General features: G+C 38.1%; 2 protein-coding genes and 1 long non-coding RNA gene across 3 annotated transcripts; 1 reads left to right on the top strand and 2 right to left on the bottom strand.

Moving 5' to 3' along the window:
* Positions 1 to 826: 826 nt before the first annotated feature.
* Positions 827 to 16,744, top strand: LOC115752963. The gene is made up of 3 exons (XR_004016824.2): positions 827 to 836; positions 5,360 to 5,364; positions 16,611 to 16,744. It is a non-coding gene; the product is annotated as an uncharacterized LOC115752963 (long non-coding RNA).
* On the bottom strand, positions 11,353 to 25,814 carry LOC115752961 (senescence-specific cysteine protease SAG12-like). The gene is made up of 4 exons (XM_030691395.2): positions 25,287 to 25,814; positions 24,519 to 25,116; positions 17,393 to 17,395; positions 11,353 to 11,363 (listed from the first exon to the last, which is right to left on the bottom strand). The coding sequence occupies exons 1-2, from the start codon at positions 25,729 to 25,731 to the stop codon at positions 24,524 to 24,526; spliced, it is 1,038 nt and encodes a 345-aa protein (XP_030547255.2). The 5' UTR covers positions 25,732 to 25,814; the 3' UTR covers positions 11,353 to 11,363; positions 17,393 to 17,395; positions 24,519 to 24,523.
* Positions 16,667 to 18,153, bottom strand: LOC115752962 (senescence-specific cysteine protease SAG12-like). Its single transcript, XM_030691396.2, has 2 exons — positions 17,624 to 18,153; positions 16,667 to 17,395 (listed from the first exon to the last, which is right to left on the bottom strand). Exons 1-2 carry the CDS (start codon positions 18,066 to 18,068, stop codon positions 16,803 to 16,805), a joined length of 1,038 nt encoding a protein of 345 aa, XP_030547256.1. The 5' UTR covers positions 18,069 to 18,153; the 3' UTR covers positions 16,667 to 16,802.
* Positions 25,815 to 27,113: the final 1,299 nt, after the last annotated feature.

The raw sequence follows: 27,113 nt of genomic DNA, 5'->3' as shown, positions 1-27,113 counted from the left end.
AACATTTGTTTGTGTGCCAGTTCAGTCCTAAACCTTTTGAATTTATATCAATTCAGTCCTTCCGGCCAGCTTTGACCAGCGGATGCTAACGTAAACATTGATCGGCGTTGATGTGGACATCGCTGCTGACGTGAACAACTTTACTAATATTTTAATTTTTTTTCCTTTTTCTTTTCTTCCTTTTTCTTTTTGTTTTCTTTTCCTCCTTCATATGGCCGATTGCTGGAGAGGGCGAGGTCAATCTTGCCTAGATCTGGTGAGGCCACACCTTGCCATCGCCGACAAGGCCGCCGAGCTTGCCCGGGCATGGCAAGGTCAAACTTGCTGTTGCTAGTGAGCTCACCCAGCGATAGTGGTTGGGCTTGGCTTGGGCGAGGCCGACCTTGCCCTCGCCATCTTTGCCGGATCGCCACTCCGGCAACCCGCTGGAGAAAGGAGGAAAAGCAAATAAAAAGAAAAAAGAAGAAAAGAAAAAAGGAAAAAATTATTAAAAAATTATCAATGTCAGCACGGTGTTGACATCGGTGTTTCCCTTAGCACTGGTCGGCCAAAGTTGGCTGGAAGGATTGAATTGACCAAAACAAAAAAAGTTTAAGACTGAATTGACACAATTACAATAAGTGTAGGACTTTTTTGGTCACTTTTTTTTAAGAATTTGAACGGACGTACTCTAGTTTCTACACTAGAAATCCCAGCCGCCTTGGCTTGATTTTGTTGTTTACATATTCTTCTCCGAGTTGATCAACTACAAGACAAGAAATAGTTGAGGACAAAGATATGTCCCCATCCCTTCTCTTTTACGAGGGCCAATCGATTTCATTGATCAATTCACGAGAGTATTGACCAAGATTCCAGCTCTATATTAAACAAACTGCCCAAAATACTTTTTCACAATGTGGTAGTCATTGAAATCTTTAAGTAACCAGCTAATCCCCACTAGATACAAGTCCTCACAAACAGTCAATTTAGATCTTGATCATGCTCCACACTGCATCAAAATTAACCCGAATCGTACAATTTGTTAGGTTTTAATTTTATACAATTTTTGATACGTCTGAAATTATTTTATGTAAAGACTATATGTCTGATTAATAACAAAACAAAGAAAAAGCAAAGTTTAGTTGGACAAAAGGACGCCCAATAAAGAATAGATAAGAGTTACTTTGAGTCTTCATCTTCTTTATTTTTTGAAGTGGTCGTATCTGTCCACATAAAGCAACGTTGGGATATCGACAATTAAGGGTCCTTTTCAATCGCATTAACAATGTCCATATTCAACTATTAATGGAAAATGAGGATAATAAACTTCATTTAAAAAATGCATGTTTTGTCAAACGCTAGTCCAATTACCACTCCTCCACTTGTTAAATTTCGTGCATGGATATACGTATGTACGCGTAGATGTTTGTGCCCTTGAATGTATACCATGAATTATACGCTTGAATATTCAAAATTTTATATACTGTTAAGTGACGACGTAATTAGCTAATGAGTTGTTATTTAGGTACGTTCGGTGCCAGATGCCTCTCCGATCTTACATTACCATTTATGAGTTGTTGTGTTAGTAGATAAGTCTCGCGCAACCTCAAACTAGTACGGCGGGTTCTGAAGCCATGCCGGCATGAGCGAGCTACAACCAAGCTAAAGTTTTACGTGTTGGCAGGGTGGGCTTATGTGGGTTGCTTGGTTTAGATAAGTTAGTCACGGTAGAGACGTGGATTATTGACCGTCACATATATTTCTAGTTTCACATTGTTCATGTACATGTGACATGTCATACCTGTAGATAACTCTTGCGCGATACATTTTAAAGCTGTGTGGGAAGTAAATGAGTTGCGGTTAGAGAGGACAACATCATGTTGGCAGCAACGTATTCTTGCAGAGGATCAGAATTCTTCAAAAAGAGGGTTCTTGCCGCTACGCACTTATGGGATGCAAGACTTAAACCAACACCTTACGGTATGAGTTCACGACAGCCATGCACCTCCATACAATTGCTGCGTTCAAGTTTTGACTATGATAATTGGGAAAGATCAAATCAATTTGAACCACTCACATCACAATAGTAGTAGCATAAAGGCCGTAAGTCCCTTTGGGTGGGGGGAGGGTGCGGGGACGGGGACGGGGGATGGCAGCTATAACATAAGGTTATTACTTTCACATCTCTCTCTATAGATACCTAAAGATAGATAGAGAGAGATCCGGGCAGTCACCAATCATCGTAAAGTAGTCCCGGCGAAGCTTTCGAGAAGAGGGGCAATCTTGTGTAAACCTACTTACACCTATGTCCACTCTTATCTTCACTTTACTTATCAAAAGAAACTAACATATTGAAATTCATTAAATTGTAACTTTTTGTTCTTTTTATACTAGAGGGACATGAAAGGAGAAAACCCGACTACTAGAGATAACCGAAACACCCTACAAGTTCCATGAGCCAGTTAAATCCTGACCTTTTGTCTGTACAGGTAACCTAGACCTAGGGCAGTCTGTTGTAGATACTTCTGCAATGCTGTATCTTTCTCCAATAAGGGCGGAAGCGTGATCATATACTTTGAGAGGCCAACATGAGAAATGTTGCCTATGATTTCAAAATGCTTATTTCTCCCCAGAGTATTTCAAAATGAAGTTCGCGCTAGATCCGTCCTTGTTGACGAGTCATTATCTTGAAAAGCCTAAGTACCGTCCTTGTATGAGCTTGCCAATTACTTAGCAAATCATTAGAAAGTCGTAAACACATTTAAAACATGAGATTCCCATCTACTAAAGTCGATCTTGCGTATTACATTTTACAAGTTTTCTTGTCTTATTTTGAAAAAATAATAAGTAATTCGGGTGAACTAAACAATACCGAACTATCAAAGAATCTAAATAAACCTCTCCACAAATTGACCTAATAAAAAACGTAAGACAAGAAACTTCCTGGAAATTTCGTAGTTGCTGGAATCCAATATCATTAGGTATAATTTTTAGGTTAAGTGATTAGTGACTGGTACATAATATAAGACAATAATTAAACGATGATATAAGTATGATGTGACCTGTATAGGATTAGTAATTGCCTTTAATCTTAGTGGTTTAAGCTTAGAATTCATGGCACCATCGTTATAGTAGTTGTACTGGTTCGATTAGGATTGCCGCAGGATTGAAACGATTATTTGATAATGAAACTTGTACCTTTCCAAGCAATTTTTTTTTTTTTGGCGAATTAGTTTCTTTTTAGCATTTTTCATGTTAAAAATGATAAAAATAAATAGAGGAAAATCAATTCACTAAGAACAATTACTCCCACATGGCATTTTCTCAATGTAGGTGTGATCGAAAAAAATGAAAATCTTTGTCTGTGAGCGGTTTATAGGAGGTAGAGTCATGGAAGTTTCCTATCAGTGAACCTGTCCCACGCCACCGTCATGTATTTTCTTTTTTAGCTAATTTATGTCACTATTGATAAGCTCTCAGCCGACATTATTTATCAAAAGATTCGAGATTGTGCTTATCTTATATTTTAAGAGAAGTTCGGCAGATCGAAAAGTATATAAATATTACTCACGATGTGCCATACTAAAGAATGTTAGTTTTGACGTATTTAACTTCACAAACAATCAGAACCCAGTGCCGTGTGTGCATCGTTTTGTCGAAATAAGTCATCTTCCTACAAAAATACTCTATGTATGATACGATTCAAACCAGTTAATCTAAAAGTCTAAATTGGCAGAACGGCGTGAAATTTGTATGATCCTAGCACGTTTTTCCACCAATGGGATGCGTAAAAAGTCCATATTTTTCTAATTATGTGCATCGTTTTGTGAAAGTTGAATGACATAAACGTGCTAAAGGACCTTTGGTTAATGGTGAAGGACTCAATACTTTCTAGTAATGGAGGTTTGGTGGTTAGATAGAAGACGGCTGGCCAAAGGCGAATGAAGTTTGAATCATTTGGTCCAGAAGCGTGGGCTTCGAAGTCAATAATGTACGCCGAGAGAGAGAGAGACAATTAATTTCTTTAGAAGTTAGGTTGGAAAAAGGTTAAAAGTAGCGAACCAATTTTGTTCTGTTCAGCTATTATTCTCTTGCAACTTCAAGGCTGAGTTTGGTCACAAGAATATTCAATTGGACGGGATAGAATAACATAATAAATCTTGTCGGATTCCCGGACAAAATTATACATTTCTAAACCATATCTCATAGCACCCAAGATTAGGACTGGAACATGTAAAAACAAGTCGAATGAACAACTTAAGAGGAAGAAATCGAGCAACAAAAAACTGAACAGATCAAAAAATGAAAAAAATAAAACAAGAAAAAGGAAAAAAGACACTTGAAGTGTTAATATTTGTGTACAGTGCTCACTTTAATGTCAATTTTTTCTTTAAAAAATGGTTATTTCAGTGCCAATTTCGGTGAGCTTCGCCGAAAATCTGACGTGGCATCTATGTGGCTCGCTGGAGCTTTCTAATTAGCAATAAAAAATTTAAAAATAAAATAAAAATCCATGAAATATATGAAAAAGTAAAAATAACCTAAAAAACTAAAAATAAGCTGAAAAAAAAAAAATTGCAATTGCACCGGCGAGGGTTGTGAGCCTTCATTACCGCCGCCCCACCATCACCGGCCATGGGTGGGGGAGTGCGTGGGGGTGTCGCTGGCACCGGTGACCCCCGCCGAGGCCTCTCCACATGTCCTTTTGCCCATAAAAAAACATACTTTGATTTTCATCCAATGACAACTTGCATATCTCTATTTTTTCAAATATCGATTACACGCCTCTAAGCAAAGCCCCACATTGAAAAGGCGAAATGGCCCCTCCTTGCAAAATTATTTTTGCATCTTCCTAGGCTGGGTGGTAAGGTCTGGGAACGAGAATTTAGGGTTCGGATTGAGACTTTGAAATAGAAAAAGAAAATTTCGTAAATAGGTACACGTGGATAATTAGTGTGAAATTGTAAGGTAATTTCCAAAGATAAAACTCATATATATATTGTTAAATTATGTCTAGAATTTGAGCCACCGAACAAAAATCCGATTTGATGTCAGTCAGGAGATTCGAACAGTTGTCATTATTTTTGGCGACTGCGAAATTTAAAACAGGAAATAAGCTTCCTATCGCAAAACCAAATCTTTAGGGAAGTATGGGAAAGGAAGTTTCCTTCACGTTCGTCCAAACTTGCTGATTTGGCCTGCTTTCTTAATACATTCAATGTTGAGCTTGCGGGTTTCCTTATTATTGTTGGTCAAAACCAAATATTGAGTTCGCGGGTTTCTTTCACGCTCTCTTGTTAGTTGAGCGCTGCTTCCCTTGTACGTTTGTCGTGACTCCAAGAAAAGTGGCTGTGATTTTCAACTAATTACGTGAGGGTAGATACCGTGGTTTTTTTAGTATAATTTAAGATTAGGTAATGCTTAAGCATGTGAGAGGTTAAAACTCTTTAGTTTTTCGATTGTTAAATGGATTATTTACTGCCAGCTCTCCCCGTGGAATAGATATTAATGCCCATATCGAACCACGTAGACTTTTTTGTGTTCGTTATTGTTTCTTGTTGATATCTATGATTTCGTTCTCTCTTGTTAAAATAATTACAACTTCCTTTACCTTCCACATTTACGAAAATTGGTGTTAAGAGTTTGAGTTTAGAATTTACTAGATTTGATTTAGGGCTTTGCTTGTTTAATCACTGTCTTGAAATTCCGTTGTAGCAAATATATATGGAGCGAAAGTAAAAATTCAGAAGATTAATGGGAGGAACAACTTTGATTTAGGGAGCGCCAAGATGTGTCCAATATTTGGCTTTGGGTGGCAAGGCTAACTTTCCGAAAACAATAAAAGAGGCCGATAAGGATGAGTTCATGGAGGAAAGAGTACAATCATATTGACCCTATCAGATAAGGTTCAAACATTCACATGTACATATTGAGGATGATGTTTCAGTTTCGTCTTGCTAAAGGTACTTCTATTAGAACTCAAATAGACGAGTTTAACAAACTTATGATTAATTTGAAGAATGCCAAAGAGGCCCTAATTGATAAAAGCAAGGCAAGATGTTGTTGGCTTTTCTACAAGTTCATGGGATCACTTTGCTGATTTTTTGTTGTAGGATCATACTATGATTACTTCGGAAGTGGTAAATTATGCTTTGTTCTCTAAAAACTGGAGAGCAAGTTGTGAGATCATGGTCTTGTGTAGGATGTAAAGCGAGGGCTTATAATTCGAGGCAGATAAGAACATTGGGGGTTATGCCACGACATAGAAGTCAAGGGTCACGTGAAGTGCTTTGAGTGTCATGATGAGGAGGCAGTTGAGAAGAAATTATCTGAAAATGAGAAATAGAGGTGATAAGCAAAATGTCACAAATAGTTTGTTGGAATGTTGCCAAGGAAAGCACTAGTGATGCATAGAGTGCAAGAAGGTATGATGATGCTGAGTGAGGAGGGGTTGCGCAAGGGTTAGACGATAGGGAAGCTACACCTACGTGAGTATTGCGTCTTTGGAAAGCAGCGCTTATTTAAATTTTATACAACTATCCATTCGACCAAGCAACTAGTTGGTTACGTTCATTTAGACATCTAGGGCCTGTTTGCTTTCCTTCCAAAGAAAGTGCTAGATATATGCTGACATTGATTGACAATTATTTAAGCAAATTATGGGTTTACTTTTAGGGGCACGAAATAGATGTATTGGATATGTTTAGGAAGTTTAAGGTACTAATCGAGAAGCAATCATGTAAACATATCAAGTGCCCAAGAATTGGTAACAACATAGATTTATGTGGTAATGTTTTTATCAAGTTCTAACAGAATTGTTAGACATAGCAAAGTGCAAGGACACCACAAAATAAATATATAACTCTACTTGAGAAAGCTCATTGCATGCTTTCACATGTAATACTAGACAAGAAATTTTGAGTCAAAGGAGTGAACATGCTTGTAACCTAGATATTTCCTAAGATGACCACACATTCTTCAAATCATTTAAAGCCTACAGGTATCTAATATGATAAGTATACCATGAGTGCCATAACTTGTGTACGATATTCATTTGAGTGTCATAACTTTCAAAATGTTCACTTAAGTATTATAACTTTAAAAAATTGTTCACTTGAGTGCCACGTCGGAGCAAAATCGTTCACTTGAGTGCTACAACAGCTTTTTCGGCATGCCACGTTAGCTTTCCGGCGTGCCATGTCGTCTTTCCGACGAGTCACGTCAGCTTTCCGGCGTGCCACGTTAGTTTTTCGGCTGCCACGTCAACATGGCACTCAAGTGAATGATTTTTGAAAGTTATGGCAATTAAGTGAACGTTTTGAAAGTTATGACACTCAAATGAACGCCGTATAAAAGTTATGATACTTCTAGTGTACTTTCCCGGTATCTAACTAATGCTAGATGATCATATGTAATGGTTTTCCATCATTTTCGCGCAATTGCTAGCTAAATCCATAACCTAACTCTAGGAAAGCAAGTAACAAGCAATTTATCAAAACACAGAGCTTTAAATAAACACTCAAATAATTTAAGCAGCTATCTACTGACTAGAAAGTAAACATACATGCCAACCAATATAAGTTACATTCCCAAATATCAAAGCCGAGATAGGATTAGGTGTACAACAAATAGGACCGGATTGGACATTGATCAACCACCATCGTCAAGCCCCAATGGGCCGCCATCACCATGGACATCGCCATCCATCATCATATTAGAGTGCCAAATTCGAGTGTTTGCATTAAAACGCGCATCCACTTGAAGTGGATAATCAGCAAAGTTCAATCAATTAAAGGATAAATCGAACATCTCGAATTAAACCTCAAAACACCGCACTAATCTATCTGCTGAGACATGCATCACAAATCAATTTAGTCGTCCAAACATTCACAAGTATAGTCTAATTAAGTCATGCAAATTAAACGTGAAAAACAGTCAATAATAAAGCATAAAAGTCCAGTTAGAAAATATAGACAAATTTAATCATTTTTCATATTTTTTTAAAAATAAAACAAACTGGGTTGGGTCATTGAACCCGACCCGGATGGGGCAGCAACCCAAGCCTCTTGGACACGGGCCTTCAGGTCCGGTAATGGCTTCCCACCCCGAGCCCAATCCAGATTAGCACTCACAACAGAGTCCAAAAGAACAAGAAGAGACGCTCGATCTGATTGAAACTTACTTGGGCCCAAACTCAGCTACCTAGCTCCATTGGCAGTCTAGAATGAAACCCTCCCCTTCTCATGAGTCTACTCCACGAAGGGCCCGGACAGAAAAGAGACCAAACTAGACCTGGCCAACTCCCTAGCCTAGCCCGACCTTTTGATCTCCATCATCTTCGTGAGTTCTTCCTCTTCTTTCGCCAACTGTTTCGCTGAGAACCAAGACAGAGCTCAATGCGAACTCATTGAAGCAATTCTTCCTCCGGCCAGCGTTGTTGGTCACTATTGTTAGGATGCACGCGTAAGTAAGTTGTGTTAAAGAGTTAAAGAAATCCCACGTCGGAGAATCGAATATTCATATTAGCCCATAACTCATTAGCTTAAACTTTTAAGTAAATGTGAGTTTGACTAGATATGTTAACAGATTTGGAATTAAATTCTCTCTTGGAGATTGACTTCAAGATTATGAAGTTGGGTTTTGAAGGAGATTCAAGATGAGCTAAGTTGATGCGGAATGATATATGAATTAAGGGGGGAGTGGATCTAATACTGAGGTCACACATGAGGGGAAAATTATTAGGATACACATATGAGTGAGTTGTGTGAAAGAGTTAAAAGAAATCCCATTGTGCGATGACGACGACCGATGCATGACGGTGCGATCTACACGTTCCTTGGTTTCTTTTTCACTCGCCTGAACAAGCTCCATCACCTTCTTTCTTCCGTTCTTTTGTCTCACGCGCGAATGGGGAGGGGTTGCGTGGGTGGTTTGGGGTTTGAGCGGGCGTGGGCTGGGTCGCTCGCCCGGGCTTAGGCCGACCCGGCCCGATCCGATCCCCTTTTCTCTCTTTTTCCTTTTTTTATAAAATAAATAAGATAGAATAAACTAAAAATAAAATAATAAAGATAAAATAATAAGAAAAACTACATTCAGTTTTCTTAATTTGCAATAAAATAAGAACAAGGGCAAATCGATGTTGGGCCTTCTCTTATTTCAAGCCTTAAAGCAATCTAAATCAAATTTTAACAAGACCGACAAAAATTAACCTAAATTAAATTTCAAGCCTTAATAACTTGGGATTACGAGTATTCGGATGTCCTAATGTGAGTGATGACAAGCTTGGATGGAGAGCGAAGAAGTACATATTTCATGGTTACACATATTGGGTAAAACTAAAATATATATAAAAAAAAAGTAATGTTTATGTGATTAAGATGCAGCCTTTTTAAATTCCAATTGAAGAAAACCCTAGTAACACTAATATCTTCATTTTAAAGTTTGATTAATGAGCATATGCATGAAATTACTGGAATTGTTATGTTATTATATACGGGTGTGTCTGTGTGTGTGGGTGAATTCAAATACCATAGTTGTAAATTGAAATTCCAATTTTCAATTTTAAGATGATTTGTACATGGATTTTGCATTATTATTCCATGCAATTAATTTTTTTTTGGCTAAATAACCTAAATATCTTGCTTTGAGAGCTGAAAATAGTATAAAAGGAGAGTATAAGGGAAGAAGCAAATTAGCAATGGAAATTGTCAAAATTTGACTTACCAATCTTGATGCAAGGTACAATTTACAAATAACAATAAAGACGGAAAAAGTGATGGGGGCAATAAGAGGACGTTGGTCCACTTTAGAGAAAACACATTATAAACCTTTGGTATGCATCCAAATGTCCAAAAAAGTGCTTAGAAAATTGTTAATACCATGGACACATGTTTTCCCATGACCAAATATTACAGTGCACCATATAACAATGCAACTTGTTCTAGACAAAAGTCAATAAATAATATGTTTGGATTCACATTACAGTGCACTTAATTCGGTATTTACACGATTGTGCATGCATTATTTATTCGTAATAAGAAAGTAACGGAGTATGTATCATGGTATCTGTCCCTATATCGAAATCAAATATGAGGAGCCTTTAAGTAAGATCAATCCGATTTAAGTACGTAATCCCGTGAAAAAAGTGTCTCAAACTTTTTTGACTATGTCTCTCATATTTGAAAAGTTTCGTTAGAAAGATCAAAGAAAAAAAAAATTATGTTAAAAGTATATCCGGCCATCTTGCTAATATCAGCAATTAATCAAGACTAATATATTTTCTTTTTTTATTTTATTTTATTTTTATTTACCTCTTAGTTTGATAGGCTTGGCCTCCAATTTTTCTAATAAAAGAGAGAGCAAGGGTCGGTGCATTGGCTGGCCTTAATGGGCTTTTGTGATGGGCTTTTCGCTGCCGTCGGAGGCATGTTGTATGGCAACCGATCTCAACCATATCATGGACTCCACACATTTCTCAATTACATTGAAACTTATAGTTTTTCAATTGATTCAAGGGATCGTTTTGGATCCACCTAAATGACTCTCCGTGTATTGGACTCGATCTCTTACTTCTCCGACACTCACGTAGGTAACCTTTCCAAACTAGGCGACAAGAAGTAACTTCTCACGCGTCCCACGGCCACCGGTGCAGATGGCCTGTCTCTTGATTGGAATTTTGGAAATGGACTTGGCCGAATGTACAAAAGCCGGCTCGGGATGTTACCTGAATTTCACGTAAAGGAAAGTAGAAGATTATGATCTACTCATGGGATGATATCATCACAATGCGAATTTTTTATAGGTCAAATCCCGCCTTTTTCGATAGAGGACATGCGCACATATTTCTCATTAAGTCTTTGAACTCTTTATTTGGGTAATGAAGCCTTTGAACTCGATTACATTTTCTAATCGAGTTTCTCAGACGCCAATTCCAGTCAGTTCGATCTCGGGGCCATTGGACCGTGCCAAAGTATAACATCTAAAAACTTTTTCCCCCGTGGAAAACAACTGGGGGGAAAAGAATATTTAACCAAAGGCTAAAGACAAATTTTAGAGGTTAAAATGTAGCTCGTGCTATTTCTACCCTAAGCTAGTGGATCACACTATCAATTTCTACGTGCTACTATAACACCTGTACAATTATGATCAGAGATTACAATTAGTGAGTTGCTCTCATTAATAGACTATCGATCGCTCAATACCAATATAGAGGAAAGCTTTCTCAAAATTGCAAAATGTTCTAGTGATTGATATATCTACAGCATGAGTTGATTTTCTTACGTACTCTTCAAGATCCACACCAATGGTCGGAAAATCTTGAAGATGAACATTTTAACCTTTGAAAATAAGTTCCACAATCAAGTTGCCCATGCAATCAAATCTTCCTAATGATAGTGTGGTTTCCACGAGTAGTCCTGCTCGTATTAGGAAATAATTGACAATGGATTAAATTTCTTTCCGTATATGTCTCCAGAACTCCAGGCCTGAGGTGGACTGTGTTTTTTTTTTTTTTTTTTTTGGGTGGGAGAGGTTGACTGTTAACATTCCTCAATATTGGGACTTTTCCTTCTGGGTCTTTAGGACACGGTGCATGTGCGATGCGCACGTTCTTCTCGTTCCTTGACTTGTTCAACTTCATCAAGGTCCCTCCGGTCGTCTTTAGTATTTTAATTCATATTTACTTCATTCTTCATGTATTATCAGCGGCAATAGAGTTTTCCTTGTATTTGTTCAATCCTAAGATAAGACAACACTTACATTTATCCAACAACTGGTAAAACTAGATGGTTTTAACAATTTCAAACTATCATATGAGGTTTTCTCACCATCCTGTAGCTGGCAAGAGCATGCAAGCCCTTGTCTTTGGCCAATGAGAGTTGTTGGCCATCGTCGAGGCCGTGACAACTTGCTTGGTTCGTTCTGGTAGAAGGAAGAAGATGAACAATAAAGGAGGAAAGAATATGATAACAGAAAAAGAAAGAACAAGATGTAACAAAGAAAAAAAAATAGACTTAAAATTACGTCAATGTTTTTCGGCCTAAATTAGTCAGATTAATTACATTGGAAAATTGTAAAAGTATTTAGGATTATGTTGACTAAACTGGAATGTTTATGACTAATTTTGCTGCACTACAAATTTGTTTAGTCCTTTTTGGACAATGTTCCCCAATGGTGTGATGTTTGCCATTAGGCTAACATATTTCAGCTATCTATAGAGTAACAAAGATCACCCAGGAAGGTGGACTAGTGGACAAGAACCCACTTCCAATTAGTGCATAAAATAGAATCACAAAAGCTATATGCAGTTTGGATCAACAACTATAAGATGATGGTAAATATTGTATTTCATTGTTGTAACAGTGTAGTGTTTGCCATTAGCCTGACAAATTGCAACCGATCAAAGATTATCAAGTACTTGCAAGAATAATAGTCCAAACACATTTCTATTGCCATTAGACCACTTAACTTTCTCTTCCATTGCCAAATGCACTAAGCTTTCATCTCATTCGTAACCGAAGAATTTTGGATTGAAGTCCTATTAATAATGTCATAGAATACTAAATGGAAGTCACGTCGCAAGTGGAATTTATCGCGTAAAAAGGCATAAAAAAACCCTAAATTATGTCCATCATGACACATTACCCAAAACTTTTTTTTTTTAACACAATAAATTTCAAACTTGTGCACATGTGGCACATTTACCCGAAGCTTGTACCAGTGCGATACATTTTGCTTAAACTTTTTTTTTATAACACCAAAAACTTCAAACTTTTAGGCATGTCATATGGATACAAGTTTAGAATTTTTTATGTCACAAAAATTTAAGATAAACGTGTCATAATGGACAGAATTTAGAATTTTTGGTGGTTTTTTCCTAAGATATAAATCCCGGGCATTTGTGGACTTTCGTGAACCTCTTTTTTCATTTTGCAGTTGCGACTCAGAATATGATGAATATGGAAAATGAAAACGAAGCAAAAAGAATGTAGTGATTGGCATTTAAGGGATAAAGATACTGGAATTAACAAAATTCTGAGTAAGATATTATTTACATTGTGCAAGGTTCTCGCCTGGATAAAACATTACCTCCCACCTTTCATGCGGAAATCTTGTCCATGCTGACTGTCTTGTTACTTGTCGAATTATTATTCTTTGTTTGATTTATGTTGGACTACTATTTCAAATTCGTCGGATCGACCCAGGCGATAGTTCAGCGACTCACTGACATATGGGTTGGTCCTAGGCGCCTCGTCTAGGCCTATCGCAGCCACCATAAACAGAGATAGCGAGATCTTCATCATCATCTTACTAGTCGGTGAGACAAAGCAAGGACCCAACCCTCGTCGCCCCGTGCAAGGCAGACCCTAGACGCGGCGGCATGGGCCTCGATCCCTCACTGCTGATCTATGCAAGGGCCTTGCCAAGATATAAGACAAGGATCGCGCCCTTGTTATTAATCAGCATGAGGACTGCCCTTGCTGCAGATCCCCGGCGACGCTATCGCTGTAGGAATGGTGAGGTCCAAAGGCATTCATCAGCTAGTGGCAAGGTTGGCGAAGGCCACCATCTTGCCTGCCTTAGCTTGTTGCCTGCAAAAATTGTTGTATCTAGTAATATCATCTGGAGGGGGAATGGGTGAATAGATGATTCTGAATAATTTTGAAACTTAATGCAGAACTCAAACAAGTTAGAACAAAATCTGGATATATTCAATAGCAGTTTCAAAACAAGACGTGCAATGATCTAAATACAGTAAAGAGAGTTTAGAGTAAGAGAGAATTGCACATAAAGTTTATTATGGTTTGGCTTAGACAAGCCTACGTCCACTCTCCCATGCTGACCGTCAATTGACTGGATCCCACTAGATGAAATGTTGAAAGGTTATAGGTATTTCGCTCTTACAAAACCTCTTAAAGAATAAGTATTTCGCTCTCAAGAACAAATATGAATCTAAACAACTCAAGTACTTTGAAATTTATAAGTTATAATCTCTCTTTTAAACAGTCATAATGGATCACCCTTTTATACTCATTCACCTCCAAACTAGCCATTGGATAAGTCTTCAAAGGATCGTTTTTCAATTGCTTATTGGATGCCATCAATCTTGATTGAACGAGACCGTATCTAGGAAGATTTGATAGCCATTGAAGCAGAGTCCGAGTTCTTCAGATTCAGTCGCCTATACAACTAAATTCTTAGTTTTCATAAGTAGAGTTTATTAAAAAATGCAAGCTTTCTTGTCCCATGGAAGGTAATATTCAATCGAAGATATTTTCCCAATCTGTTTGGAAAATAATCTTGTCAATCAAAGATTACAGACTTCCATAAATAACATAGCCAAATCGGAAACCCGTCAAATGTGGGTATTCAGAATTTGGTTAAAAGATATTGCAGAATCTGAACATAATTCAGAAGTAGTCTTCAAAAGTAGAGGAAACTCTTTAAATTTGAATAGACTAGAACATTGACTTTGAGTTTTAGTAAAATCTTGATGATGTGTCACATAAGCCTTCTCCAGATTGAGTCTTCGGAGGCGACATCTCCCTCCATCCGAATAATAAGATTCAACTCACTCAAAAGCAAATATGTGACGGCTTCGTCTTGAGTCTAAACATTAGGTTTGGAACAATATAATCTTTTTATTCACGTGTTTATACCTGCAATAAAATATTTCAAAGCATTAACCATATTCATTGTAAAGAAGAATAGTTTTTTCAAAATAAAAAAAATTCAAAAAAATGTTTTCTCAACAGAAATTTAATGAAGGCGTCGATGATGGCCCTTTCGGGTTTGCCTAAGTCTAGTGACTTTTGGGCAAATTGTATAGGAATGATATTTAGAGATCATATGGAACATTTTACAATAGTCAAAGGGATCTTCGATGTTCTTATATCTTCATCAATTTCATATCAAATATGTTACGATGTATTATTTTGTCCTAAAATATACAATAGATGGAAAACGGGAAAAGCATAAAAAAAAAAGTCCTAAACCTAATGCATTGGTGTCAATTTAGTCCTAAACCTTTTGCATTGGTGCCAATTCAGTTCTAAACCTTTTACATTTTTGTTAATAGAGTCGATCGGGTCAATTTTGATCAAAAATTCGCCGACATGGATGTCCCTTATCCTACATGGTATGGCTGGCCCTGATGTGGATAATTTTGAATTTTTTTGAATATTTTTAAATAATTTTAATAATTTTTTTTAAGGATTGAGAAAAGAAAAAGAAGAAAAAATCAAAAATATTTATTAAAAATTATTAAATATAGTTAAATATATAAAAACATATCCACATCAGCTCTAGCCTTGCAACGTATGACAACCGACGTCCACGTCGGCTAATTTATGAGCAAAATTGGCTGATTGACTCAATTGACAGAAAACCAAAAAGTTTGGGACTAAATTGGCACAAATGCATAAGGTTTAAGATTGAATTGACACTAATAAAAGGTTTAGGACTGAATTGGCACCGATAAAAGATTAAGATTGAAGTGGCACCAATACAATAGGTTTGGGACTTTTTTTAACACTTTTCCCGACCGAAAACGCTTCTTGATATGGACTTCCTATATAATTGATGTTTTCATAGTGGATTTTGGTTGGAAAGAATGGCGCATTCTTCATCATTACCCATAATGTTGGTGTTCCACTAAATCATATTTCTCAGTGTCATGCTTTTTCATCCTAGTCGTTAACTTTGGTGCTTCTTGTTGACCATTCAAATAATCGTAGAGAATTTTCACGCAACAATGCCTATGTCTATTTAGGCTCCGTTTATTCAATGGAGAATGAACGAATTGAAAAATATTTTTCTAAAAATAATAGCTTGTATTTGTTCAAAAAAATTACTCACCGACAAATATTTTATCATTAACAACAATTTATGTTTGAATATTTTTGTGCATGGTGAAATATTTTTCATTCGTTCATATGTATAAGCGATACAACCAATATTTTGAGGGAAATATTTTCCAAATCATTCACTTACCGTGAAATTAATGGAGCCTTAGTCATTGGATAATACTTGCACTAAAGTGACTCTTAAAGATCCAAATAACTTAGGAGCATATGATCTCAATCCACATGCATCGTTGGATCATATGGATCTGATCTCATCCAACGATGTATATGAATCATATTCATAGAGGGCACTCTCCACACACGTTTTTTTTTGCTAGTTTTTATTTCTTTACAATGATTTTCTATTTCCAATTTGATAGAGCAAAGGTAGTCCACCTTCTTATAGAAGAAAGGTTAGAGAGACTAAGAATTCATGTGTGAGGTGCTAGCCGAATATAAGTCTTGTGTAAAAAAGCAAATAGAGTAGATAAAACGCCTTGCTGGTCCATAATTTATTGGTATAACGTATTGAGAGAAATTGAGTGAGAGATAGGAATGTCTCAAACTTAGACTTTTAACTCCTTTATGAGACCCCCCATTGTGAGGTAGTGAGCTTATGTTGAATCCCATGTACATTTCTCAATTTTATATTTTTTGTGGCTTCATTCATCTTAGTAGAAGAAGAACACAGCATAATTGGCGAATGCGATGGTGTCTCCATCAAGGAATAGTTGTTCCAAATGACGTTTCTTTAGCTTCTGGTATTGGACACAGTTCACTACTTAAAAGTTATTTATCTTGTCCAACACAATCATTTGACACTTGGTACAACTTTAATTTTTGCTAACAACATACAGTTTCTGCTATAGGACACACCACCCTAGTGACGTATTGTCACTTAAACTTGCTTCTTTTACAGTGCCTAAGAACCAGTATGACATATATAAGCTCATAATTTAATTATTCATCTTCCTTCTTTCCTCATGCGGTTGGATAAGAAGCATTCATGGCAAGACCACAGAGACCAGTTTTAGAGCTCACATCCCTCTGGATCCTCATGTACCCGCCCTCGCCCCACCCGGTGCCCCACGAATTCTTCAGCAGCCAATACTTGGTCCCGCCAGAGGTCTTCCCATACCCAATTGCTGTGACCGCGTGGTCGATATAGGTCCCGCACGAGCCTGTGAAGACGCCATTCTTGTAGAATTGGAACTCGAACCCTCCCCCCTCTATTGCCACCGAGACCGGCTGATTCGCTACCGCCTGCAAGAGGGCCTTCTCGCTGTTGGCTGGGACATCCTGGTATCCAGTTATCGAGGCTGCGTGGTTCGCCGTCTTGGCCGAGTTGCAGGTCTGCTCATTTCCCCGGTATGGGTAGTTCTCCTCGGTCGTGAGGCCGCCCTTGCTTATGATAAACTTGAAGGCACCGTCCATGTACCCACCCTCACAGCCCGAATCCTTTCCATTAACGTCGCAGTCCACAAGTTCTTGCACCGAGAGTGACATCAACTTCCCCTTCTTGAGCATGGTAATCCCTTCCATCGCCGCCACGGCCGAGTATGCCCAACAACTTCCTGCACAAGGAGAGAGCACGTTTCCTCTATCAGGCAAACAGAAAGCGTTCAATTTAATGTACAGAATAGAAGACATATGTATCTGTATAGTAAGATAGCCGTCGAATGAATGTAACAGTGAAGTAGAGATAGTGTTATGTGGTTTGTCATTGTTACGTTATTTAACAGGTTGAGTACAACGTCAGAATTTTTCACATATTCGTGGAACAAATTTCGATTTCCACTCACCGCAGTCACCTTGATCCTTGACAGACGTCACGGCCTTCTTGGTTCGCCAATCCAAGGCAGCTGGAATGGCGTTGAAGTTCGCATAATTGAACGGTTTTGCATCCACAGAGGACAGGACCCTGGTGGGCCTGCTCTGGTAGCCGGTGTGGGAAGCGCGAAACTCCTCGTTGGTTAGGTCCGCGAACTTGTTCACAGTAAGTTTATACCCCACATCCTTACCATCATTAAAAGCGTTGATGCGCTTAACGTTCTCTTTAAATATCTCATACCGTTTGGCCGTTTCGGCCGCGTCGTTGTAGACGCGCCCGTGGATTGCTATCCACTCCTCATATTGCTTTAACAAGGGTTCCTCTCCAAGAGGGCGACACAGCGTTTCCGAAACAGAAACCAAAATGACCAAAAGAGCGGCTGATGTGAGGAAGGAGAGTTGGTTTTTTTTGGCCATGGTACTGGTTTGGGTACTGTCTAGGACACAATTGGAGTGACTTAGTGAACGTGTCTTTCAATTTGTGCACGTCTCCAAACCGGTGTGATGGGTTTTTATAGACAAAATTGTTGCTCAATTGTTGTCACCCTCACTCTCTCTTGATATTGCTTCAGTGGAACTTTTGCTCCTCCTTTGTGCCTTGGTAGCTATGCAGTTGAAGTGACTCTGGTTCTCATTGATAGGTGGGTGATCAATCAAAATGCTTCCATTAAACATTGTTATGCAGTGCAAAAACATATGGTTCTAAGAGGCTTGCTGTTTTTGTGGTGGCCTCAACTCCTAGCCAAAAGCAAATCGATGCTTTATTTCCTTTCGTCAATGATTAGGTACTTGGGCCTATACATATGCATTTGCCTCTACATATGTGTATGTATTGGCTATTTCAACCGTTCTTAAACTATTTTGGCGTGTCATTATACGTAGATGCACAGTTGCATCTACGTTTGTCTTTTGATCATGGATCCATAGTTGTGATTCACGTTCGTATTGTAAAGAACTGGTTGTCTTCAGTGAAACAACTAGCTTAGGTCAACATCTGTTAATTTAAATTAATGATCTTAAGAGTGATTCTTTGGCAATAAAATGGTGCCACGTAAATGATCACTAGTAAATTTTTGACCAAAAAACAAAAATGATCATTAGTAAGTGAGAGTGGCTGGTGGTGTGCAAAAAGAAAGCCACACTTCAACACTGAAATCATATTCTATGACCAATATCAACTTTTGACGACCGGAGGCTGAATTCCCTTTTTGCATCAAGGATTTTCTTAATTTGGGAAGAAGTTATAGACATTGTAACTCAGTCAAGCTACTCGAGCTATTTGAGTTCCACTGGCAGATTTCTCAAACTCAACTTGATTCTTATTGAGTCTAAGGACACTATAAGTGTCAAAATTTGTGTATGACGCTCGTTTTAGTACCAAAACTTTCAAAACGATCACTTAAGTGCTAAATTTTTTGAAAAACATTCACTTTAGTGCCAAAACTTTATAAACGATCACTTGTGCCAATTTTTTTGAAAAACACTCATTTCAATGCTAACTGCGGCGAGTCACATCAGCTTAAATATTAATAAAAAATAGATTACGTCAAATTTCTGATGAGGCACGTCGGCTCAAATCGTAGTTGGCACTGAAGTAAGCGTTTTTCAAAACATTTGACACTTAAGTGATCGTTTTGAAAGTTTTGGTACTAAAAAGAGTGTCGTACGCAAGTTTTGGCACTTATAGTGTACTTTAGCCATTCTTTTCGAGTTAAAATGGTTAAAATACTAATTAAATCAGTGTCACTTGAGCTTTAAAAAAATTGACTTGACTATGACACGAGCCTGGTCGAGGCATTGAATCTTTACCTATTTTAATTATTACGTGTAAATTAATAAATAGGAGCAAAATAATTTTCACTAAATTTTCAATTATAGTGTATTTTCATCATTGAGCTTGAGTTTCAGTTTAATTCGAGTTCCAAGTTAGAACTATTGACTTTTTGAGTCAACCTCGGGCTTAAATTTTTTAAATCCAATATTAAGTATATGCGTGAAAGGGGCATATTTACTCCTAATTCGTCCATTCTTCCTCAACCTAGTTAATAATATTTAGGGATAATGCCTTGGGGGTCTTAAAACTTATCGTTAAAGCGCAATTGAGTCTCAAAGAGTGCAATTAAGTACTAAAACTTTCAAAAGTATAATCAAGTCCTAAAACTTGTTATGAAAGTGTAATGGAGTTCTAAAATTTTCAAAAAGTACAATTAAACTAATTTGACAAGTTTTAGGACTTGATTGCACCTTTGAAAGTTTTAGGACTTAATTGCATTTTTTGAAAGTTTTAGAACTCAATTGTACTTTCTTGACAAGTTTAAAAACTTCCAACGCACTTGTCCCTAATATATAAAAATGATGGGGCTTTTTCCTGACTTTTTAGTCTAAAACATATATACATATAACGCTTTGGGACAAGACCCCGTAGGCCATGCATGAAAAGTGAACGAGTACTAATCTAATAGATGGAATATTTCCTGATCTATATGATGAAACTATCAATAAATTTGAAATTATCCAAACACAAAATGCGAGAAAAGTCTAAACGCATCAAAATAACTTTTTTTACTCTATTTAGTTAAGCAATGAGATTACCTAAATGTGTATTAAACAATAACTTAAATGTTGGAATATAAAAATAAGAAAGCACCTAAATTCTGCATGAGACAAAGATATTAGTGGAGCCGATACTCACAAATGAAAGGGAGATTTGTTAAGGTGCAAGTGCGAGGGTACTTAGTTGGCCAATAGTATCTTAAATTTTCAAATGAAAGGTAGTGGGTGGGATTATTTGTAATCCACTATCAGACTGAAATTCCTCAAACAATCTATTAACTCGAGACTCTTTGGATAAAATTACAAACTACATGCTGAGAATGAAAGTATTAAATTTTAATTCATTCAAGAAGTGATAGAAAGCTATTTAATAAGAACTTGAAAAATTACCACAGACAATTGTCGATTTTCTTGCCGTAAATGAAGCTGTGATAATTGTTGACAGATTTTAGTAGTGTTATTGGCAAACTCTAATTGACATCGATTACATTTTTCTACCAAATGAATTAAGTAACACATTTCTTACTCACCGCATTAATAAGTTTTTGCTAGTTAATTGAATCTTTTAAGTAGTTATTAACTATTATTATTACTCAACTTTTTAATTTTTGACACTTAATTGTGTTATTAAATAGGTTCATTAGTAAAAAGGACAGTTCGTATGTGGAAATATAAAATTCTGAGAAAGGGATGAGTGTTGTCTCCACTTTACAGTATGATCATAGGTAGGAACGCGTCCGCTGTGGTTTATTTATTTATTTGACTGAAATTATTGCTTGACGCGACTCATGGAAAACGTTTGAGATAAATTTACTTTTTCAAATAAAAATTTATTAAGATTTTTTTATTTGTGAGTTAGGAAGCATCAACACTCTTTAGGGGCCTTCGTGTGGTGTCTACTCTTGGACACTCTACGATATGCGACGGACATATGATCAGCGCTTCAAACACGCCATCTTCACTAGAGTCCCAGCATCCCAATAAGTCATTTTGACACACACGAAGTCAATTTTAAACATTTTCAATATATTAAGAGTCAAAATATAAATTTATTAAAAAAATATATACTTATGTTATATATCCAGCTACATCAAAATTAATATACCTAACCAACACAAACAAACTTAACGAACCCCTAAAAGAAGAAGAAGAAGAAGAAAAAGAAGAAGAAGCTCCTACTAATATTTTTAATATACAACGTGTCTCATCATGTCGAAATTTTCTATTTTTTGATAAATGACATGTCGGTATCGATGCTAATTAGCTTATGAGCTGTCAGAGTCATTTGTTAATTAAGCAACTAAGAAAAGTTTACGGCATTCAATACACTATTTTTCCCAAGTAATGTATAATGACATTTGAAAATTGAAATAACTCTAATTGTCATGTTCTATAAGTACACCAGAAACACTCCATAACAAGGCCCTTATTTGATAAGGAATACTTAAGACTTAGCACAAGTTTGTTTGACCTTGAAGATCCCTCGAATTTTTCTGAAGTTTTTTTATATAAATTAAAATAATTTTTCACGTCTTCGCCAGAAAGCTATGAGAATTGTTAATAAATCCAAATGAAAAGTGCTTTTAAAGTTGTCCCATCCTGCAAAGAAATGACGCGTACTTCCATATTTGAATCTCGGGATTCGAAGCGGAGTAATCAAGCGAATTAAGTAGGAAAAGGTTCTCTCCACAGATATTCATTGAATTTCGCTAGATTATGCCCTAATCTTTCGTGGTAATAGATCTCCTGAGAAAATTACTAAGAAAATTAGTTACAAAGATGATCGTCCTATGTGACATGACTGGCCCTAACGTGAACAAGTTTTATACTTTTTTAATATATTTTCTCTTCGCGAGTAGTTGGTCACCGACTACCAGCCACATACGATGGCATGTGAGGCTTCCCATTAGATGCGGCAAAGCCGACCCTCACCCTTGCCCGAGTAAGGCTCGGTGACTGTCGGTCTAGTCAAAATGGGTCAAATGGACTACATTGCTAAATTGTTAAAAGATACATGTTTAAATTGATTCAATCGAAAGGTTTAAGGCTGAATTGGCACAAATACAATAGGTTTAGGACTTTCCTGCTAATTTCCCATAAATCTCACCTTCTAGTATGAAAATAATTTTTGTATTACCACGGAGAAAATAGCCGTTGCAGCAGATTTGGTGATTAGCCATGAATTATTCTGTTTCGTGGTGAAAGATGTGAACTTGTATTGACTTCTAGCTATGAATTGCAATTTGGCAACCAAACTATGTTCGTGGCGAACATTTCGTGTTGGCAAATCTCATATTTAAATCATGAAAAATAGGATATAAGATGGAGTAACTGATATATTTTAATTGATCAATAACTTATTCGCTTAAAATTTGGAGTGAATGTTAGTCAAACCGAATAATGTTGTTGACTGATGAGATCAAACATGAGCTGTCTCTCGGATAACGCTTTGGACGAGTTAAGCGGCTCATTGGCGCCACTAGTCAACACTGCCACTGTCAAAAGGTTTCATTGCTTCTAGAAATTCAAGTTTCATCCCTTCTAGAGACTGCCCTTTCGGCTTCATCTTTCCCTTCTTTGTGAAAGAAGGTAGTGGGTTGGGTTTGTTTGTAACCAACTTTTAGGGTGAAATTCCTCAAATAATCTATAAACTGAGGACTCCTTTAATAGAATTGAATACTAAGTGCTGAAAATTTAAGTGTTGAATTTCAAGTATGGATGACCGGTTCTTAGATCGGTCCGATCCCACCGAGGAATCGGGAACCGATGAATTATTAGTAAGGATCAGCATCACTGAATTTAATTTTAACACAGTAGTTAACATTAAATTTATGTTTAAGAAATAAAAAAATAAGCGATGAATTATTATGTTTACATTTAAGAATTATATAAATAAATACATAAATAAGAAATAATCGGTCCGATTCCTCCCTAGATTCAAGAACCGGATCGAAAAGCGCCAATTTTGATGTTATGGAACAGGACCGGCGCCCCAAGGAACCGGGCTGAATCGGCTTGTTTGGCCCCGTCCAGGTGGTTTCCAATGCTGTTTGTCCATCTTGCTAACCCCTAATTTTAAGTATTGAAAGTAGAAATAAAAAAAAAAAGGTGTTCAGTAGGTAACTGAAAATTGATCACTGAATATTATCAATTTTTATCTGTAGACGGTTATAATTTGGCTCCGTCTCTGTTTCTCCCTCTTTCATTGATGTCATTATCGGCTACCCCTCTTGATCGTATATCGATTTCCTGTCCTTGCCGAATCTCTTCCATCTATGAGGGCCAACTAACTGGTCGCCCATTTGTCATGATAGTTCGCGGCTGACCTATCGTCAACGCCCCATGAAACCTCATCAATCGATCACAATTCGGGTTATTTTTGGGTGTCAACTTATGTCCCTCTCAAAAGAATTAAAGGGTTATTTTTTATTTAATCTAGCGGTTCGTGAAAATTGACAAAGCTCTTCAATTATGCTGCTTTGATTGGAAGCTCGACCTAGGTCTTTTGGGCAGCTTCTGGTCCCCATCTACTGATTGTTTCATTCTTTGTTCCGGGCCTACTTCGATTACCCTTTTCGATTTTAATGCTATCACGGGGCTCAGTCCTCGGGGATAGAATACATATTCTAGGGACCAATGTATATGAGTTGGGTTCACATTCATGAAGGGCACTCTCCACATTCCTTTCTATTTTTTTTGCTAGTGTTTTGCAATGATGTTCGGTTTTCAAGTTGATGAAAGGCAACCGTACTGCGTATAGACAAACGACAAGAGTGTAAGAATTCACCCGTGAGGTGTGCGTAAAAAATAAGTTGCATATGAACCGTCATAAAAGAGAGAGAGAGAGAGAGAGAGAGAGAGAGTAGATAACATGCTTAATTGGTCCATATCTTATTTGTTTTAGGCGTTGAGCGAAATTGAGTGGATATAGTAGTGTCTCTGACTTTGACTCTGACTCCTCTCTGAGCCCTCCGATTATGAGGTAGCAAACTTACGTCGAATCCCCATAGACAACATTAAGAAATTTTATGCACGTTATTTTTTTTTTAACTTTTTCCCTTCATTCAACTTAGTAGAAGAAGGACATAGCAAAATTCGTGAATGCGATGAACGATTTAAGGATGAGCTATGATATCGTCCAATGTTACTGGGAGTTTGCTGATTGATGGAGAAGGATAATTTTGGATGTTCTAAGTTTACTCCGTTATCAATCAGATGTTTACCACTTTATTAACTAAAACAGGAATAACTGCAATATGGTCCCGCTAGTGCTGGTCCGTAGTCTTTTCAAGTAAAACACATTTATTCGAACACTTTCTTCATGCAGTTGGGTAAGAAGCTTTCGTGGCAAGACCACAGAGACCAGCCTTGGAGCTCACGTCCCTCTGGATCCTCATGTACCCGCTCTCCCCCCACCCGGTGCCCCAAGAATTCTTCAGCAGCCAATACTTGGTCCCGCCAGAGCTCTTCCCGTACCCGACCGCCGTGACTGCGTGGTCGATGCTGGTCCCGCATGAGCCCGTGAACACGCCGCTCGAGTAGAATTGGAAATCGAACCCGCCCCCCTCAACTGCCACTGAGACCGGCTGGTTGGCCACTGCCTGCAAGAGGGCCTTCTCGTTGTTGACCGGCACGTCCTGGTATCCGGTTATCGAGGCAGAGTGGTCAGCGGTCTTGGCCGAGTTGCAGGTCCCGTCATTCCCCCGGTAAGGGTAGTTCGCCTCCGTTGTGAGGCCACCTTTGCTTATAATGAACTCAAAGGCGCTGTCCATGAGCCCGCCCCCGCAGCCTTGGTCGATACCGTTAACGTCACAATCCACAAGTTCTTGCACCGAGAGTGATACTAACTTCCCCTTCTTGAGCATGGTAATCCCTTCCATAGCCGCCACTGCCGAGAATGCCCAGCAACTCCCTAGACAAGGGGACAGTAAGTTTCCTCTGATAAGTGTAAAATGAATGTAACAGTGACTTACAGATAAGTTTTTGTGTTAGATATACAATCGTTGCCTGTTTTTTCAACAGCTTGAGTACGACATGAGAATTTTGGCATTTTGGCAAGACAAATTTTGGTTTTCCACTCACCACAGTCGCCTTGATCCTTGACAGATGTCACAGCCTTCTTGGTTCGCCAGTCCAAGGCAGCTGGAATGGCGGTGAAGTTCGCATGCTTGAACGGTTTCGCATCCATAGAGGACACAACCCTGGTGGGCCTCCTCTTGTAGCCGGTGTATGAAGCACGGAACTCCTCGTTGGTTAGGTCCGTGAACTTGTTCACAGCAAGTTTATACCCCACATCCTTACCATCATTGAAGGTGTTGATGCGCTTAACGTTCTCTTTAAATATCTCGTACCGTTTGGCCTTTTCGGCGGCGTCGTTGTAGACGCGCCCGTGGATTGCCATCCACTCCTCATGTTGCCTTAACAAGTGTTCCTCTCCAAGAGGGCGACAAAGCGTTTCCGAAATAGAAACTATAATGACCAAAAGAGTGGCTGATGTGAGGAATAAGAGTTGGTTTTGTTTGGCCATAGTACTGGTTTGGGTACTGTCTAGGACACAATTGGAGACGGAGGGACTTAGTGAACGTGTCTTTCAATTTGTGCACGAGGAACTCCAAATGGGTGTGATGGCTTTTTATAGACAAAATTGTTGCTCAATTGTTGTCACCCTCACTCTCTCTTGATAATGCTTCAGTGGACCTGTTGCTCCTCCTTTGTGCCTTGGTACCAGTTGTGACTTAGACCCCCATAAATTAAGCTTGCTATTGCACTCTCGTCATGAATAGCACATATGAAGTTGAATTGACTCTGGTCCTCATTGACTGATGGGTGATTAATCAAAATGCTTCCATTAAACATTGTTATGTAGTGCAAAATATATATGGTTCTAAGAGGCTTGTTGGTTTTGTGGTGGTCTCAACTCCTAGCCAAAAGCAAATCGACGTTTTATTTCCTTTGGTCAATAATTAGGTACTTGGGCCTATACATATGTATTTGCCTCCATATATGTGTATGTTTTGGCGTTTTTGACTTTTCATAACATTGAGAGCGCGGAGCAAAGATCTGATACCTCACTAGGGGAGAGTGCCAAAAGGGAGCCCAAGTCTGAGCCCCGTCATCATATTCAATTTCACCTTTTTCACTCCAAAGCGTAGGCCGGTGAATTATTGGCCAACTTGGATAGAAATATTTATTGCTCCCCAACACATCGAGTCTCCAATATGAGACTTGTCAACACAACTTACAAGCGCCTACCACCCCAAAATCGAGTTGGTCACTAGATTGCTTTCTTGAGATATTCACCAAGCATAAGAATAGATTGGGACCCCCCGCCAATTTACCATGGGCTCTGATATTAGCCGAAGTCCGATACATTCATCGAGGAGATCACCAAAAGAAAACTCAAGTCTGAGCCCATCTAAATATTCAGTTGGATCGACCTTCATTCTAAAGCTTAAGCTAGTGAATTATGAGCCAACTTACAAGTCCAAGCACATCTACATATTGATTGCGCCACACCACACCAGTTTTTCAATGTGGGATTTCTCTTATACAACTAACATGCGTATCTCAATAATCTCCCCCTTACATGTGAGCTCGGTATTAGGTCTACTCCCTCTTAAGTCAAGTATTCTTTTGTATCAAGATATCTCAGCTTGAATCTCCACATCACCCAACTTCATCCTTGGTTTCTTTCTCCAAAAAGAAACATGAAGTAGCAACGACGCCCACCACTTAGAAATCGGGTTGGTCACCAAATTCCTTTCTTGAGATATTATTCAAACATGAGAAAAGATTGGGGGCCCCTGCAAATCTACCATTGGCTCTTATGCCATTTGTTGAGAGTGGGCAGCCGAAGTTTGATAGCTTCACCCATGGATATCACCAAAAGAGAGCCTAAGTTCGAGTCCG

Source organism: Rhodamnia argentea, chromosome 9, assembly GCF_020921035.1.
Source record: "Rhodamnia argentea isolate NSW1041297 chromosome 9, ASM2092103v1, whole genome shotgun sequence".
Taxonomy (NCBI): Eukaryota; Viridiplantae; Streptophyta; class Magnoliopsida; order Myrtales; family Myrtaceae; genus Rhodamnia; species Rhodamnia argentea.
The sequence above is the reverse complement of the archived record's forward strand: the minus strand, read 5'-3'. Positions and strand labels throughout refer to the sequence as shown.

Coding starts and splice junctions, on each gene's coding strand:
- LOC115752962 (XM_030691396.2), bottom strand. CDS start 18,068: ATGGCCAAAAAAAACCAACTCTCCTTCCTCACATCAGCCGCTCTTTTG. Junction 17,396..17,623: donor CAAGGATCAAGGTGACTGCG/GTGAGTGGAAAT, acceptor CTCCTTGTGCAG/GAAGTTGTTGGGCATACTCG.
- LOC115752961 (XM_030691395.2), bottom strand. CDS start 25,731: ATGGCCAAACAAAACCAACTCTTATTCCTCACATCAGCCACTCTTTTG. Junction 25,117..25,286: donor CAAGGATCAAGGCGACTGTG/GTGAGTGGAAAA, acceptor CCCCTTGTCTAG/GGAGTTGCTGGGCATTCTCG.